The sequence below is a fragment of the Phoenix dactylifera genome, chromosome 5 (assembly GCF_051530095.1).
Source record: "Phoenix dactylifera cultivar Ajwa chromosome 5, Ajwa_hap1_PhDact_Kaust_v1.1, whole genome shotgun sequence".
NCBI classification, from domain to species: domain Eukaryota; kingdom Viridiplantae; phylum Streptophyta; class Magnoliopsida; order Arecales; family Arecaceae; genus Phoenix; species Phoenix dactylifera.
The window spans coordinates 31,021,376-31,038,508 of NC_143194.1; the positions used below are offsets into that span (position 1 = coordinate 31,021,376).

General features: G+C 40.3%; 3 protein-coding genes across 11 annotated transcripts; 2 read left to right on the top strand and 1 right to left on the bottom strand.

Annotated features, from left to right (window-relative positions):
- Positions 1 to 111: 111 nt before the first annotated feature.
- LOC103702555 (rac-like GTP-binding protein 2) lies at positions 112 to 4,089 on the top strand. Of its 3 annotated transcripts, none has more exons than XM_026802811.4 (9): positions 112 to 640; positions 739 to 854; positions 1,371 to 1,458; positions 1,563 to 1,672; positions 2,648 to 2,711; positions 2,829 to 2,893; positions 2,984 to 3,049; positions 3,265 to 3,371; positions 3,786 to 4,089. In XM_026802811.4, exons 2-9 carry the CDS (start codon positions 756 to 758, stop codon positions 3,817 to 3,819), a joined length of 633 nt encoding a protein of 210 aa, XP_026658612.1. In that variant the 5' UTR covers positions 112 to 640; positions 739 to 755; the 3' UTR covers positions 3,820 to 4,089. The 3 variants fall into 3 exon arrangements, with proteins under 3 accessions (XP_026658612.1, XP_008783259.1, XP_088578452.1); XM_008785037.5 differs by having other exon boundaries at positions 508 to 640; positions 735 to 854; XM_088722326.2 differs by having other exon boundaries at positions 508 to 640; positions 735 to 854; positions 2,868 to 2,893.
- Positions 4,090 to 4,699: 610 nt separating this feature from the next.
- On the bottom strand, positions 4,700 to 11,695 carry LOC103702558 (protein PLANT CADMIUM RESISTANCE 7-like). 7 transcript variants are annotated; one of them, XR_016413297.1, is made up of 7 exons: positions 10,745 to 11,574; positions 8,173 to 8,287; positions 7,988 to 8,077; positions 7,197 to 7,889; positions 6,789 to 6,860; positions 5,073 to 5,361; positions 4,700 to 4,957 (listed from the first exon to the last, which is right to left on the bottom strand). XR_016413297.1 is itself a non-coding variant. In XM_089930873.1 (7 exons), the coding sequence occupies exons 4-7, from the start codon at positions 7,552 to 7,554 to the stop codon at positions 4,884 to 4,886; spliced, it is 714 nt and encodes a 237-aa protein (XP_089786999.1). In that variant the 5' UTR covers positions 7,555 to 7,889; positions 7,988 to 8,077; positions 8,173 to 8,287; positions 10,745 to 11,602; the 3' UTR covers positions 4,700 to 4,883. The 7 variants fall into 7 exon arrangements, 5 of the variants coding, with proteins under 5 accessions (XP_089786999.1, XP_089787000.1, XP_089786997.1 ...); XM_089930873.1 differs by having other exon boundaries at positions 5,152 to 5,361; positions 10,745 to 11,602; XM_089930874.1 differs by having other exon boundaries at positions 5,152 to 5,361; positions 8,173 to 8,425; positions 10,745 to 11,554.
- A 918-nt stretch (positions 11,696 to 12,613) lies between these two features.
- On the top strand, positions 12,614 to 16,753 carry LOC103702556 (cyclin-dependent kinase F-1-like). Its single transcript, XM_008785038.6, has 2 exons — positions 12,614 to 13,201; positions 15,606 to 16,753. The coding sequence occupies exons 1-2, from the start codon at positions 12,713 to 12,715 to the stop codon at positions 16,548 to 16,550; spliced, it is 1,434 nt and encodes a 477-aa protein (XP_008783260.4). The 5' UTR covers positions 12,614 to 12,712; the 3' UTR covers positions 16,551 to 16,753.
- The last annotated feature ends 380 nt before the right edge of the window (positions 16,754 to 17,133 follow it).

Below are 17,133 nucleotides of genomic sequence, written 5' to 3' on the forward strand. Positions count from 1 at the left end.
TATACTCACACGGAGGGTAACCGTGCCAGAGCCTAGAGGGATAACGAGCCGGACCCACGGGTGGGGAGGGTATGAGTAAAACCAGCCAGGATGTCCAATATACGGTCATTTCTGCCCAGTGGGGGCTACTATATGGGGTGGGCTCGTCTCTTTCTCTTCCTTTCTCTTTTTCAAAAAAAAAAAAAAAAGAAAAGAAAAGAAAAGAAGAAGAAGAAGAAGAAGAAGAAGAGCCCGATTGCTACGCGTCATGCTGGGTTGCGCTACTCCCTCTCTTTATGGGCGGCCACGGGTTTCACGGCCAAACTACTCACGTGCAGTTCACGTGAATATTGCACTAATGACGTTCCACGGGCGCACGTGACCTTCAGCGGCCGGGAGAGCCGCATTTATCTGTCCGCATTTATAGCGAGCGGGTCTCCTTCTCCAACGTCTCTCTCTACAGTGGTTTTTTCAAACTAAAGTAAAAAAGAAAAAGGGCTGGATTTTGAAACGAGTCATGGGAGGCGAGAAAAGTGTGGAAGATTCCTTCCCTTGTTATATATTTGTCTGAACCCCACAAAAATAGCATTTACATCAGCACCTCTCACTGCTTGTCCAACCGCCCAGACTTCTTCTTCTTCCTCCTCTCTGGGAATTCCTGGTTAGTTTGCTTCTCTCTCTCTCTACTTCACTGTCACAGCTGCTTCATGACTGTAATTTTTTTCTAACATGGTTGTGCTCTGCTTCTCTGCTAGCTAGCGAGGGTGGTGAAGGAAATGAGTGCCCCAAAGTTTATAAAATGTGTGACTGTTGGAGATGGAGCTGTTGGGAAGACCTGCATGCTCATCTGCTACACCAGCAACAAGTTCCCAACTGTATGTTTAACTTCCCAATCCCATTCATACCGAATAATGAATTCATCTTCTTTCTTTTTTTTCCTTTTTTACTATGAATATAGGTAACCATTTTTCTCTTCTTTGTTTGGTATTCTGTATGTATATCGATATCGCACATTATATACTCCTTTTTTTTTCCCCTTAGCCTTTCAATTTAGACTAATTCTTCCCATCCTGTTCCTTGAAAAAGTGGCGTTTGATTTTCTAAATTTAGTTCATCCCATGCTTACTTCCTTTTCTGTAATTATTATTTTGCCTTCCACTTTGGGTTTGGCTTCTGAGATGAGTGAATATTTGGTTACTTGTTTTTCATTTTTTCTTAGAAAAATCTTTTTTCATCATCATCAGAGTATATTGCTCTTTTATCGCCCCTTTTTCTACCAATTTATGGTATCTTAAAGATTCTTATTTTCTTAGGTGTCATCTTAAAAACTATAGCTGATGAATCATTCTTACTACAAGAGATACTCTCTTACACTTCTTTCTTGTGGGCAGGATTATATTCCCACTGTGTTTGACAACTTCAGTGCTAACGTTGCTGTGGATGGGAGGACTGTCAACTTGGGACTGTGGGACACTGCAGGTGCTCAGATTATTGATTCAGTCTCTTTGAAGAAGGGATTAATCCTCCTTGTTTTCTTGTTTATAGTTTGTGATGCCTTCACTCTGGTGTGTCTTGGTTGGCAGGCCAAGAAGATTACAGCAGATTGAGGCCGCTGAGTTACAGAGGAGCAGACATATTTATTCTGGCTTTCTCTTTAATCAGCAGGGCAAGCTATGAGAATGTTCTTAAGAAGGTATTAATCCAAGTGTCACTTTGACGCCGTTTCTCTTTTTCACCTTTTTCTACTGTGGAATTGGATTTCTGGTGTTTGGGCAAATGGGCTTGTCGTCTTTTCGAAATAAAGTGTAAAAGTGATGGATCTCCAACTCGATCTTTGATCTTTAGTGCTTTCCCTGGTCAAACGGGAAGGCTGACTGATTAAGTGTATCCTGTGCTTTCTTTGACTCAGTTATCCTCGAAACTGCCTTTCCTGTAACTTTGATTTGACTGTGTTTCTGATTTTGGTTGAACAAGAGTGTTGTTATAATTTCAGTTTAATGCCTAATCATGAACTGTCAGATGTTTATTGTAACAAACTAGGACCGCACCCAAAAAAATTAGCCGAAAGGTATTATTTGGATTCCTAAATTTTGTATAAATAATAGTGAATAACCAATATGGGACTAAAACACATGCTACATAGGTTCTCACATACTCCCCCGTTTAAATTCTGGCTTCTTCACAAGGTTAAGATTTCAAAAATATTTAAATCTAATTACAAACACCACGATCAGCTCGTGGTCAAACAAAATGGGCCCGTGTTGCAGAGTGTCTTTTGATATCATTTGTAAATTCAGGACCATACCCAAAAAGGGCTAGCTAATGTAGGACTAAACACACATCCGCATGGGTTCTCACGTTTATACTTTATTATATGGATTAATGTATTCTTTTCATTTCATTTCATCAGTCACCACAATGCTCTTGTAATCTATGAAGATGCTTGTGAGTTTGCTTTGAAGTGACATGCTATATTAACAGAATTATGCAGCGTTGATTGAGGATCGAGCTCTCCTTTTTTTTTCCCTTCATATTATTTCTTTAAGGCAATGAAGAATCATCATACTAATGAAGGATGCTGTATTATCAAAAATTTTAGCTTCTTGGCTTATGCACTAAATAAACAACACCTAATAGATGTTCTTTTTTTATTATTTTTGTGGATCAGTGGATGCCTGAACTTCGTCGCTTTGCACCCAATGTTCCAACTATTCTAGTTGGAACCAAGTTAGGTTCGTAATCACTTCGCATTGAACAATTCTTGGCTTATATGATGTAGTGATGAGCTCACATTTTAAGAAGGCAACATTCTTTAACAACATAGGTGTCCTGTTATTAAATATTCTCAGATCTACGTGAAGATAAAGGATATCTTGCTGATCATCCAGGTGCATCTTTGATTACATATGCACAAGTAAGTGGCATGTGTTTATCATCTTGGAAGAGTTCTAGTCATATAATCACCAACATTCATGGAGCATTTCAACTAACCATTGTTGCGTAGGGGGAAGAACTTAGAAAACAGATAGGTGCAGCAGCATACGTTGAATGCAGCTCAAAGACGCAACAGGTATGTTCTTCCAGAGATGAGTGTTTTAAATATAAATAGTAGTTAGGCTTCTTTTTATTAATTTAATTATATATATCTCCATCCTCACTGCTTTGTAATAAAAACTGAGTATCCTAAATGTCATTGTCTGAGAGATTTTATTTTTCCGTTATTTTTTCCTCTCATTTCAGTATTGATGCTTTTTTAAAAAAGACAAATATTTTTGGTTTGGATAGAACATCAAGGCTATTTTTGACACTGCAATCAAGGTGGTTCTTCAACCGCCACGAAGGAAGGACATGGCGAAGAAGAAAACCAGAAGAAACTCTGGTTACTCAATGAGGTAAGTAGCTGATTGTGGTTATCTTTGATTTGCTTATGATCAGTTTCTATAGTCAGGACTACAAATATTCACAGTTTTCTATTTCATCCTGAGATGGACTTTATTGGAAAATAGAAAAATTTTATCGAGCAACCATTGCTTTTCTCTCAACTAAACAGTTATTCACATCTCCTTGATTCCTGAAGTTGGAAGGATGTAAATTTTTCTGATACATAGAAATAATATGTTCAGAGTACTATACCGCCATCCTCTTTCATCCTGGGACTGACGATTTCTAAATTTGAAATTTTCTAAATGACCATAAAACAGAAAGATGCACAGAAGATGATCAGCCTAATGACATCATTAATTTAAAGGAACCTTGTAGAAATTTTCACTGCTATCATGACGCGTGCGTTAACATCTTTTCTGCAGGAGATTCATGTGTGGCAGTGCATGTGTTGCGTAGTACAAGAAAGCTACTTATTTTGTCTTGTTTGTAAGTACATGTGCTAATGTCCATGTTAGCTGAAACATATTGCCATCAGTCTTTTAGTTCTAGTGAGACAGCAGGCAAGTGATTTGTTTTATCTGTGGCTCGAGGGAACTTTTTGTTCTCCCATGCTTATATGGAAGGAATCCTTCTTTTGTTGTTGTTGTTGTTGTTGTTGTTGTAAGAACTGAACATCTTTTACTTTCATATGTTATATGATTCCTGTTCTTTCTGGTTATTTTATTAGAGATGCAATACAATGGTCAATAGTTCGACATTGTTATAGGCACATAGATGACATGATGTGCATGTCGGGATGGTATATGAATGTTAAATGAAATTTATTTTGGTAAAGCTGGACTCAGATCAGAAAGCAAAAGGTGGGTCCTTACTAAGAAAAACAGGACGAGAGCATATGATGCACAAACCAAAAGTGCCTACTCATAATTTCTGAAGGTTCGAGGTAAAATAACTGGAAAATTCCCTCAGACAGAGAACATGCACCAGAAGCTACAACCTTTCCATGAAAACAAGTGGGAGAGGGGAAGTTAAAATTATAGGTACAGGCTAGAAAACACTGAGATGTGGGAGATGGGATTGAATGAGATGCGATCAACTTGGAGGCAATATATAATTAAGGATGAGTTACTGATATAATGAGACAAATAAACTGTAATCTGTGTTACAGGAGTTCAACATTAGACAAAATTTGTAAAATTGCTAGTATTTAAACTTCTGATGACAACTTAAACTAGAACAGGTGCAGGAAACAAGAATGAACTCAGTCAAAGTAGGCAAATTCCAACTCAGAATATTTAGAATCTGTAGTAGGGCAACATATCGAGAACTAAAATACTAAACAGCAAATGACCAATTAAAGTCGTTTCTATCACAGAATTTGAATGTACATACAAAATCAACTCAATGCAACTGATGGACAAGTACTTGCGGAGTAGAATAAAAGTTGAGAAAAGGGGAAAAAAAACCACATTACAAGAAAAGTTAAAAAAACAACAACTCGTGAATATGTTTCTTGGGATTCACTGATTCATGGAGTGCACCGCGGGAGGGACCATGCTTGCTTCTTGTTGCTGAGCAAGGTAACCCATCCAACCTGCCAACAAGAACCATTAGCACATTTAGCAACCATGTTGCATAAAAAATTACTTGAAACATTTATCTGGGCAGTTGGGGAAGTTAGCCCTAGGTCCCATCCTTTATCCGGATACCTTAGATAATATGATCATTAAGATTTCTGGGCCATCACCAGTGAATGCATGGTTCACACAAGAAAAAGGTTATGATCACCTATTGAAGGGTCAATTCCTCTGTTTTGGAGCTCCCTGTATTCCTGGCAAAGGGCACAGCATGGGCAAAAGAGATGGACGCTCCAATCCTCTGCTGGAGCCTGGACCAGGTTGTATTTGAGTCTTAGCTTTTGCCTGTAACTGGTGCCCAAGATGGAGCAGGCGAGAACTGGTAACAGCAAACCATGCATGAAACTGCCCAGAGTGCAACCTACGAAACATTTATTGTGTCATGAAGAATAACAAAGAAAAAGAAAGCATAAGTAGCTATATGATCTGATTATGTTGTCGAATATTTTAATAATATCCATGCCTACTAAGGAATTTTTAATCTTGCTGGCAACATAGATTTTACTTTAAGTTAATGGAGAAGCAGGATCCATAAATGGCGCAAAAAGAGTAACAAATTTGACCCCAAGTAGATGGGATAAGGCTTTTTTACTTGCGGTTGCTAAGTTTTGGCTCATGTAGATACACATGGAAATCACAATGATAGTTCTTGAAGCAACACTGTTGTAATAGGTTTTATATATGATGATATAATAAAAATCAGTAGACTGAACAGTCCTAGTATACAAGGCAGGTGGTGAAGTTGATAAGTTATGTGCAGATGCATCAACGCACAATCTCTGCATTCTAGCTGGTGTGTTTGCATACCTGTTGGTTGGCAAATCTTTTACATTTTAGGTGCACTTTAGTTGAGATGATTCCTTCTTCCTTGTATGCTCTAATTGTTTTTCATTTTGTATTTGCATATAAAGATTTAATAAGATGAATCATTTTGTCTTACAAGAATGCGAGATATCGAAGGGCAATAAGAGAATTTAGCTAAAAAAGTTCCTGTAGGTATGAATGTCTTCCGATCCATTGATCAAATCTCTGAAGTTGAAGTTTACCTCTTCTTTTTCCCAATAGTTTAATAGATCATCCCAATATTTCAGTGAGAGTGTAGCTGCATGTTTTCCTTTGGTAATAAATCCATGAACGCGTGATAACTTGGTCATTTTAGTATTTCTAAGATCATTCCCCATGCCTCGCTCTCAAATTACCGATGTCTTTTCTACCCGTTTATCCCTTCTACGTGGCGATTAATACAAAAATAGCAATTTCTGATAACTCTTGAACTTCTTTGAATACTTCGTCGTAGTTCCATGTGAGTTGCTTAAAACTGATACAATCTATAGTTTTTGTGCATATACGAAATGTTTTTTTTTTTTGTTTTAACTGTAAACTTATGAATTTAGGTACAATTATTCTATATTTTGAGTATTATATTGGTAATATGTTCAAATCTAAAAGTAATTAATATGTCAGATATTTAAATTGTTTGTAAACTATTTTCATTTGTTTTTTTTTTTCACACTTCTAGCAGTAGGAGAGAGTTGTTTTTTTCATTCTGACATTTTTAAATAAAACCCATCCAAGAACTGCTGAGATTTGTCCATAAATTTTGGAAAAAAAACTCAACTAAACTTTAGCTATACGGATCCGTATTCCACTTATAGTTTAAAAAATCCCCAATATATATATATATATATATATAAATCTCACTGCCTAGCACCAACAATTAATGGATAAATAGAGCCGAGATTTAGCTTAATTTGCTTGAAAATTGAAAACTATTTGCCTTTTACTTACTGGTTTGTCCCTCGTCCAAAATCTCAGCAATCTGCCCGAACGTGACACAAGGGAAGAAGGCGGTCAGCACAGCTGAAATAAAAAAACGCCAGCAATAGATGGGATAAACAAAACTTACAAGAAATCTATATACAAAATGACCAACTTGTTTCATAGGCCAAAAAGGTTAGGCAAGTTCTCAGGCATGCTTTACTGTGAATTTATATAAGCAGAGAGTGTTGGTCAATCCATCCTATCCATTCCTACGACTTGTTTTCTACCTTTGCTGCTGTGGTGGTGTGTGGACGACTACGCTTTGAACAATTACTCAAACTAAATAGCGAATCATCTGCGATGCTTTATGCATCAAGATGTGGACATTGTAATGCAAAGTTAAAACAGAATTCAGCAATTCATGGGCAATCTTACCATTAGTTGAATTCTGGTCGCAGTCGAAAAGACCTGACGTCCATGGTTTCCCGACCTTCATAGGATACGGGGAGCCACCACCATTCATCTGTTGGGGTGCGGCGGCGGGCCATCGCCCTGCCGGAGGGAATGACACCGGGGTACCGGTGGCAACTGGAGGATGCTGTGGCATGGTAGCTGGTGGAGGATATGGTGCTGGAGTGTTACCCATGGCCATCGGCGGGTGCTGCGGAGCATCATTGTTTGGCATCGGAGTCGGAGGGAAGGGCACCGGAGAGCCCATAGCATGCCGAGCCTCGCCGCCATAGCCAGGCTCCATGGCTGCAGGCTGGGCATTACTAGGCTGAGGTCTACCCATTGCAGCTCGCAAGATGATTTCTTTCACTGACCTCAATCAGCTCATTGTGTATGATTTATATACTTCGAAGTCAACCACCATTCCCTCCAATATGTGGATTGCGTTGGACTTGGAGGGCCTGGTTGTAGTTTTCTACGAAATGCAGGCTTGCGAGCATGTCGGCAAGTTGGGTGATTCGATCAACGAGCTTGGAGCTTTGATGGAACTGCAGATTGGATGGATACGTCTGAGATTCTGCAAGCCTTCGCATTCTAGTTTGACCAATCTAGCCGCGTCCCGCCGCAATACATTGGAGCTGGTTGGCATCTTTGACTTTAAATGCTGGGAAAAGATCACTTCACAACACAACAACATTAGTTTACTTTGACTGCTGACTTTCAAGAGCTAATTCTCTAAGAAAAGCTTCTCTTTCTCTCCATTCATTCCCCATTACCTTGTTCGGGGTATTAGAATCCATATGCCATCGGTTGACTCTTTTTGGGTGTCACCCAAAATCGCAGTAGGAAATAGTAGCTGGTAGATACTACGCTTAGAAAGCAAAACAATCAATTGAAATCTAGGCTGTCTGAATTTTAAAATAAATATACAAATCCAGCTGTGTTTCGTCAACCCCACCACCTTCTGTAAGAAGGTTGAGCTTCTTTTGCTTCTCCTGGGGGAAACGCCTCTCACAAGGTTCAGCGCCGTGCCTCTGCTAAGCCCATCCGCCGGCTGCTGCCCCGGCACCAAGGAGCTGTCCATGATTCATCCACACAAGGGGTGTCAGCGTATTTCTTTTTTTTTGACCCCTCTTTGATCAAAAAATATATGATGCAAGTCTGGAGACCAATTAAATATCAACAACTCTCCTGGTATTGAATGCCACCAAAGCCTGCATAACATGTAACTTCGAACTTCTATCATCATTATTTTTCTTTCAGGGGAGAATCTAACATCAACAATCATAGATATGCATCAGACAAAATTTCCAATTTGAAACGTAGATTAGTATCTTCTTATTCTCAGTTCTCAATCAGCTGGTGTCCACAGATTTTGCAGATAGTAAACGCAGCCTATAGTATTAGTTAAAAATTCATGACAGCAAAACATCTGCATGTTGGTAGACATGCTCTAATCTTACTACACTGCTGAACTGACATGAAATTATAGAGAGCAAGAGTAAAAATCATAACCATGAACATCGAGCATTGTCCAAAGTCTCGATGGTACGGTAATGCATGAGGCTGGTGAAAGCGCATAAACCTAATATATTGCCACGCTGTTAACATGCCTCTGATAAACTATTAGAACCACTTGGTATGTTTCAGCCATATATCACTAAAAAGTTGTATCTTTTCAAGTGGAATGACTACTAGAAGCAGAAGTTTAAATTAGGGATGCAGTTTCTCGGAAGAACTGATGGGTGATAATCACAATGCAGCAGTTTGCAGAGCAAATTTTGGGGCATACAGTCCTGTCTCCCCAAAGTCCTCCTCTAGCTTTTTATAGATCTCCTTATCAGTTTTACCAGTTCCGATCTCATCCTGTATCAACTGCATGATGTAAGAAAACTTTCACTAGAGGGAGTGCAAAACAATCTGAAGAAAACATGTCAAAATTTCTATTTATTCTAGCATTTTAAGTTTTAAAAATATGTTAAAGCACCAAAATTGCCGGACGAGAATCAACAAACCCTTAAAATTTACTAGTCCTTAAGGCTGCAACAAATACAACCACATGCATTTTAACAGACCAGGTTACCTTAAACAAGAAAATGAGTTTCTGGACAAGGTAACAGAAATTTAAACTTGATTTGTGCTCATAATGGAGAAAGGAATGTGCAGGAGCAGCAGCACCATCGCCCAGGTCATGCAGGGCACTCCATGATAGGGATGCATCAGAGTAGCATGAAAGAAAAAGATGCTCTTGAAATGACCGTCAAGGCTAAAGGATGACTCGAGATGTCTCAATTTGTGACAGACTGAAAGCAAGCATAATCAACTAGGGGTTCTTTGAAAAAAGAACCACAAAACTAAAGGAGAAAGATGCAAAAGTCATGGACAACAATGTGTGTGTGTGAGAGAGAGGGGTTACCTCAGGGGTTCCATGAAGCAAGATAGGCTCTGGATTCAAATACATAAAGTTTAAGATATTGTGCAGAGGTGAAATAGTAGGGTCTACCTTCAGAAAGGATTAAACGTCTTAAACTATGACAGTAATTAAGAATCTGTACCAAGTCACAACTGTAGCCCAAGTTTCCAGAAAACACCCATTGACAAATGAAATAACACTAGGCAGGTGCTTTGCATCTGATTGACAGTTTGAGACAAGAGGGATCAATTTGAAGTTCTGATGGAAAGTGACAATGCAAACAACCCTGAAAAAATACACAGCTTGTGTGATGCATGTGATCAATTGGAAAGAAAACAATGTGGTGGACAGATGTGATCCCATCAATGAGGAACTTCCGCATGACACATCCAGCACACCTCTAATTTGAGAGAAGTATTTGATTAATGTCTATAATGACATTCAACGATGAAATTATACTCTGCAAACGGGACATGTATGATGGGTTCGAGTGTAAGGAATACTTGATGAATAACTTTGATTCAAGAGGGAAGGAGCATCTGATGGAAGGCTATGACTTAAAGTGTTTGATGGATGACCACATCATTACTTTAGATAGAATTATTGCAATCACTAGTGATGTAAGTTGAGAAACATACTCCCACTTTGATGAATGTTTCCTCTTCCCTGTATATGAGAGAGTTCGTATGGGTGTTTCACTAAAAGAAACAAGTCTTCTTAAATGTAAACTCCACTGCCTCAAGAAACTACTCACAACACATGCCTGAGGCCCCTGCTCTGCATTTCCATATATTTAAGTTTCTATGAGAACCCAATCCTCTTTGGAAGTCATTTACCATTTGAGCAGAAATCTCTCTCTTTTAATTTTACTTTAAGGGTTTGTAGAGCACAATCATTGAATTCGTACCAAATCATTTTTTTGGAAAAAAAAATCCATGTTTGTGCATCTGGTCACAAAATTCATTCTGTAATATCATAGTATAGACAAAGTAAGATTATTAAGATCTCCCCATTCTCTTTAAGTATGCTACCGACATTAAGATACAAAAGTAACACAGAAGTTCAATGCCAAGGACAACTTAAAAACAGAGAAAGCAAAAGAACGTACGAGATGCAATACCTTTCTGAGAAGAATAGCAATATCTGCCTGTGTCTGCAAGGGACTGGCTCCCACATTTGGTGCACCGAACCTTATGACTAATGTTCCTTGCCTGATCCTCCATAGTCTCAGCCTTCTTCACTTCTTCTTCACTTTCCATTGCAAAAAAGCCTGCCTCAAAGACCACTATGGTAGGTCGAAAACCATAAAAACCATATAGTCTGGGCTTTTCATGGCATTAGACCATATGGAACAAGTTAGTAAAAGAATATCAGTTATCCACTAGCTTCATTCTATTATCTCATACAAAGGAACTATAAAGAGAGTTTATGGAGAATCTTCAAGCTATAAAACCACAACCAAAAGGTGCTTGGTTGGAAGTTCCAAGCCACAAAGAAGTTCACAAACTACAACTACAGTTCCTTTGAACTAGCTCTATTAGATATGATCACATTTTCAAGAAAGCCATTTCATCAAATATTTCTAGTGCTCTTTTGAATCTTAACTCATGCATCCGCAGTTTAGCATTCAATTTAAACAAACTTCAATTTTTTTTAACCATTTTATCAAACAGGTAGCCTGCAAAATCACAACCCCTTAACTAAAGCCCACACAAGCATCTCTATTCGCATGCTATCCAAGAATTCAAACAAAAATTTTGCAAAAAAAAATAAATAAATAAATTTGGGAAACCAGAAATTCTTAGGAAGCAAATACTAAAATAGCAAAAGAAATTATCTCATTATTAGAGTGTGAGTTTATGTTCTTTTCTAGAATTCCCAAGTTCAACCAAGGTAGGGAAAATCCTAGCCTGAAAGGTCCCACACCAGCATAAACTTGAAACCATATCCAAAGTAACGTCACAGGAACTAGAACTATAAAAACACATCGATTACAGTGTTATTTACATCAATACCCTCTCTCTTTCTAGACCGTAATTGGGAAACTCCTGGCCACCAAACGTTGGAGGGCAATATGGTAATTTAAAATTTGAGGGCTTTTACGTAAAGTCATACCTCTTCCGCTCGCTCGTAATAGGGGTGGTTCTATATACACCCCCCCTATTGCTCAGGACACCCCCCAAAAATTAAAAAAAAATTAAATACTCTCTACACCCCCCCATTTGCTAAGGACACCCCTAAAAAATTAAAAATTTCTAAATTACCCCCCACCCTCCCCACCCCCTCACCTAAATTGCTCTCTACACCCCCCAAACCCCCCCCCCCACCCCGCTCTTCCCCTCCAAAACACCTCGCCAACGCCCAAAACCCCCCCGTTCCCCATTCTCCCTCTCGTCGCCGGCATTCTCCCGATCTCCGACCACCTCGCCGGCTTCTCCCGGAACCACCTCGCCGGCTTCTCCCGAAATTTTTTTTTTTCACGGTTCGTGCTCCGTTCGGCACTGGATCGCCGAACAAAAGGCTTCTGTTCGGCTGAACAGTGCCGGACAGAAGCCTTCTGTTCGGCACTGTGCAGCCGAACAGATCTGTTCGGTTGAGGGTTGCCGAACAGAAGGCTTCTGTTCGGCACTGTTCAGCCGAACAGAAGCCTTTTGTTCGGCGATCCAGTGCCGAACGGAGCACGAACCGTGAAAAAAAAAATTCGGGAGAAGCCGGCGAGGTGGTTCCGGGAGAAGCCGGCGAGGTGGTCGGAGATCGGGAGAATACCGACGACGAGAGGGAGAAGGGGGAACGGGGGAGGAGGGGTTTAAGGGGGGTTTGAGGGGTGTTTTTTTTTCTTTTCAAAACGAAACGGAGGAGGAGGAAGGGGGTGTATGAGAAAATTTCAAGGGCAATATGGTAATTACACTAAAGGTTAGTTTGGGTATTTTTTTTTTGGTTTTTGGGGGGTGTCCTGAGCAATAGGGGGGGTGTATATAGAACTACCCTCGTAATAGTAGAGAACGCCGGCCACCTCGAACCCAAGAAAGCCTCGCCGAAACCCTTGCTCCTCCTCCTCCGCCGCCGCCGCCTCTCGATCGCCGACGCTATGGATCCGCCTGCCCCTTCCTCCCGGAGCTGGAGCATCCACGGCCGGTCGGAGATCATCCAGCGGTACGAGATCCTCGAACGCATCGGCTCCGGCGCGTACGCCGACGTCTACCGCGGCCTCCGGCGGTCAGACGGCGTCGTGGTGGCCCTCAAGGAGATCCACGACTACCAGAGCTCGTTCCGGGAGATCGATGCCCTCCGGACCCTTCGGGACTCTGCCAACGTCGTCAACCTCCTCGAGTACTTCTGGCAGGAGGACGAGGACGCCGTGCTCGTCCTGGAGTTCCTCCCCACCGACCTCGCCTCCGTCATCCGCGACGCCAAGAGGGGCAGCGGCCTCGCGGTCGGCGAGGTCAAGCAGTGGATGCTCCAGATCCTAAGGGGGGTCGACGCGTGCCACCGGAACTCGGTGGTCCACCGTGATCTCAAACCGTCCAATCTGCTCATCTCCGCCGATGGGGTTCTCAAGGTGGCGGATTTCGGCCAGGTATCTACTGGAATTCCCTCCCAAGTTGGTATCTTTTGGTTCCTCGAAGTTATAATTTGTTTCTACGAATTTTGCAGTCCATTTCATGCATTAATGTGGTGCTTGTCTTGGTTGATAAAAATAAAAGCTTTCTGCTCATTTCTATTTATGAGTTTTGTTCTCCTTGCTTTATCTCAAATTGCCGGTTTTCACAATTTCATGCTTGCGAAGAGCGTGTTTCTTTACCACCAAAACAGAGAATTACTTTTAAACAGTCAGCACATGAGAAATTATTACTAGAAAAGAAAATAGTTGCAAATGCTTTATCAGGTTGTTCCAAGTTCCATTTGTCATACACTGTTTTCAACTCGGCATGATTATTCCGAAAAAATAAGTGATGTTAGACATGGATGACTAAACCTTAATAGCAGGAATCTTCAGCCATCGAAGGGTAATGCCCCTGTTTCAGAATCTTCCCAGAACCTGGGAGCTGTACTCGTGTTCCTATTTGCTTCTTTTGCTTCAAGTGTTTTTATAATTCCCACAACCCCACCCGATTCTAACAACTATGGATTAAATTGATGCTGGCGGTTGTTACAACTATTCTTTTTATTACTTTTGACAGGAGATAAAATCTTTGATTTGGTTTGGAATGGGAAATACGATTGGTCTCTCATGTTCACCTTGAATTTACTAGTGAAATTTTAGCTATACCACCCTGATGCACAACAAATCAGAGGTTTTTGCTGTTATATGGAGAACAATAAGACCATTCTTTTCGGCTCTGCTAGTTGCAGAGAAGCTAGTGGGTAAAGTGTTGAGCTTGTGGAACTAGGTTTCTGGAATATCCTCTTATCCTATTGGTATATATGATTGTGCTGACACATGTCCATGTCACCATTTATGGCACCTATGCATGCCATACATGTTGCTGACTACTGAAATTGTTAAAATATAGTTGATCAGGTGAAGTCCTTTCCTTCTGGAACCAGATCATTTTTTTTCTTGATATTATCTTATCTGCTCTGAGCCAGTCTAATTCCTGCTCGTGATTGTGACGATGCTATATGGCCTTGGAATGTTCTGACTTGATGGCTCTTGGAGCTAGAGTTATCTTTAAAAGCAAAATCTTATTTTAGCTATTCATTTCTTATGTCGTCAGCCACTTGGAAAAACAAGGGCTTGGGGTGGGCATGTTAAGGGTCCTAAGGCCCAAGTTAAAAATGCATGGACATGGTGTTTGTTGACAATGAACAACCCACATCAGGCGCAAAGCAATCGCCATGGTTAGAGTAAAAACAGAGATGTATTAGTTCACTATCAAGAAGGTGTAGCATTTCTTCATTTTCATTTAGGCGAGATTTAGAGTTTCTAGTGTAATTTTCAATTTTTTTTTGTCTTTTCTGTACTTTTAAAGTTCTTGGTGGATTCAATTAGCTGCTTATCTGGCTAGACTTTTGAAGTATAATAGCAAAAGCTAGAGAAAGAAAAGATGTTGTGATTCCAAGGTCTAGGCTATATGGATGATAGGAAGCTAAAGTTGTGACTATATGGATTTGTGAGCTTTGAAAGGAGAGAAGTGGTTCTCCATCGACCTTTCAAATATATTAAAAATGGATACCTGAAGGGTAATGTAGTTCATATTTTGTGCATATTATAGTTAGGGATAGTGGAAAGGGTGGCAAATTTTGATACTATGAGTGAAAAAATAATGTTTGGACTGTTGTGTAGATTTTTGTTTGTCATAAACAGTTGTGGAATGATGCAAATGCTTGATAAATATAAGAAGTTGGGTGTGCGATGGGAGGGTATAGGATTAAGGGTATTGGCGGTTTGACAAAGGACTTAAGTGGGGTTCAAATGGGTAGCTTCTGAAAGGGTAAAGACTCCAAAGTCAAAATATTTTTGAACATTGGTACTTCATCTTCTTATTAGCTGGAAGGGCTTTTTTCTTGAGTTCCCTATGGAACTAGAAAATTGTTGTCTTTCTTGAGTCCTAGCAGGGATTGCAAATGATGATTTCGATAATCATACTGACCTAGACATAGTACTTGAATTTACTAAGAACTTAATTGGTTGCAAATAAATTCCCCCCTTTTTTTCTTTTTGTTGTTTGGCGATCCAATACTCACTTTGCTTGAAATATAGTAATGATTTTAGATGCACACAATAATAGTGTATGTAGCCACTTGCATTTCATTATGCCTATCTGCTCCCAAGAGTAAATGCATTTGTGGTTCAGCATCCCATCCCACTAGTATAGTTTCTATTGTTTTTCCTTTTTAATTTTTCCTATCTGTTGGGGTGGGGGGGTTAGGGATAGGTGCTCTACATTTAGACCACGAGAGGATGTACTTTAAGTGGTTTTGTGATTGAATTTCTAGTTTGTAATTTTTGAAAATTTTCTTTATTTTTGGCTTGTCAGTCAAGGATACTTCACGAAACAAGATTTATCTCCAGAGACAACAGTCCACATGAACCGGGTTCCGAGAATGAGGCATGGATACCACAGCAGCCTGCAATACTGGAGGAGGGAAACCGGCCGTGGCTGGATGGACCTGAAAATCCAGCTTCTTTACAGCCCGGACCTATCAACGAAGATGAGTATCTGCGGGAGTTGGAGGGCCTCAAGGCAGAATATGCAATGGAGGACACCGATAAGGAGATGAGCCAGCAAGATTGTGATGCATCTTGTCTTGCCACATGTAGTACAGGTGATGTGGAAGATGATCCCTTCAAAAGCTCCTACACTTATGAGGTAGAAGAGGTTAAAGAAGACGATGAATCCGGCGCCCTCACCTCATGTGTCGGGACACGGTGGTTCAGAGCCCCAGAACTACTCTATGGATCCACAAGTTATGGACTCGAGATTGACCTCTGGTCGCTAGGCTGCATTTTTGCTGAACTTCTTAGTTTAGCACCACTCTTTCCAGGGACATCAGATATCAATCAGCTTGGTAAAATTATTAGCATTTTGGGAGATTTGACTGAAGAAACATGGCCAGGTTGCTCTAAGTTACCTGATTACAATAAGATCTTCTTTAATAAAGTTGAAAACCCAATTGGTCTGGAAGCATGCCTTCAAAATCGATCAGCCGCCGAAGTTAATCTTGTGAGGAGGCTTCTTTGCTACAACCCATCTGGTAGAGCTTCTGCAATGGAGCTGCTCCAAGACAGATACTTTGCCGAAGAGCCTCTGCCTGTTCCTATAAACGAGTTGAGAGTTCCTTCCACAGAGGATGGGCATGACGACAGCTCTCCAGAAGAATGGGCTGATTACAGGGATTTGGGTTCAGATTCCGATATTGATGAGTTCGGCAGCATGGATGTGACAACCACTGAAAAAGGTTTCTCTATACGTTTCTCATGATGAAGATAATGTGTGTTGGTTATTTTTGTGTTTTCGCATTGTGCTGACAGGATAGGCATGCGAAAAATTTCATAAACTTGATCCCAAATATGTATATGAGAAGGATGATGAGCTACCGATTCTGAGAAAAATAATAGCAATTTCCGTCAGTGATGATTAAAAAAATGAGGGGAGTTCACAACAATAAAAACAAATGTTGTAAATGGTTGCTTCAGCTTTTTGTGATTTTGGGTCTTCATTGTCTCTATCAAGCTATCGCGAATCCTAGAGGAGGTGGTGTTGTTTCACCATTGTTTGTTTCCATCAGGAAAGTCCATAAAAATCAGCTATTTTCCCTCCATGACTTCTGCTTGAATTCTGGATAACCTATCAACATCTGCCAACATACCAGATTGAAAATCTGAATGAAAAACAAACACTTTCATAAAGCTTGAATGGATAATCTCTCGTAGCCGCTCCCTCTTTTGCCTCAAATTCCTACATTTTTGTAGGCGTTTTTTGGAGCAAAGATAGGATCCTAAGGAGCGAACAGGGTTTGGCGCCGGTCCTTCGAGGCTCGTATCTAGAGGGATAGAGAGGGGCG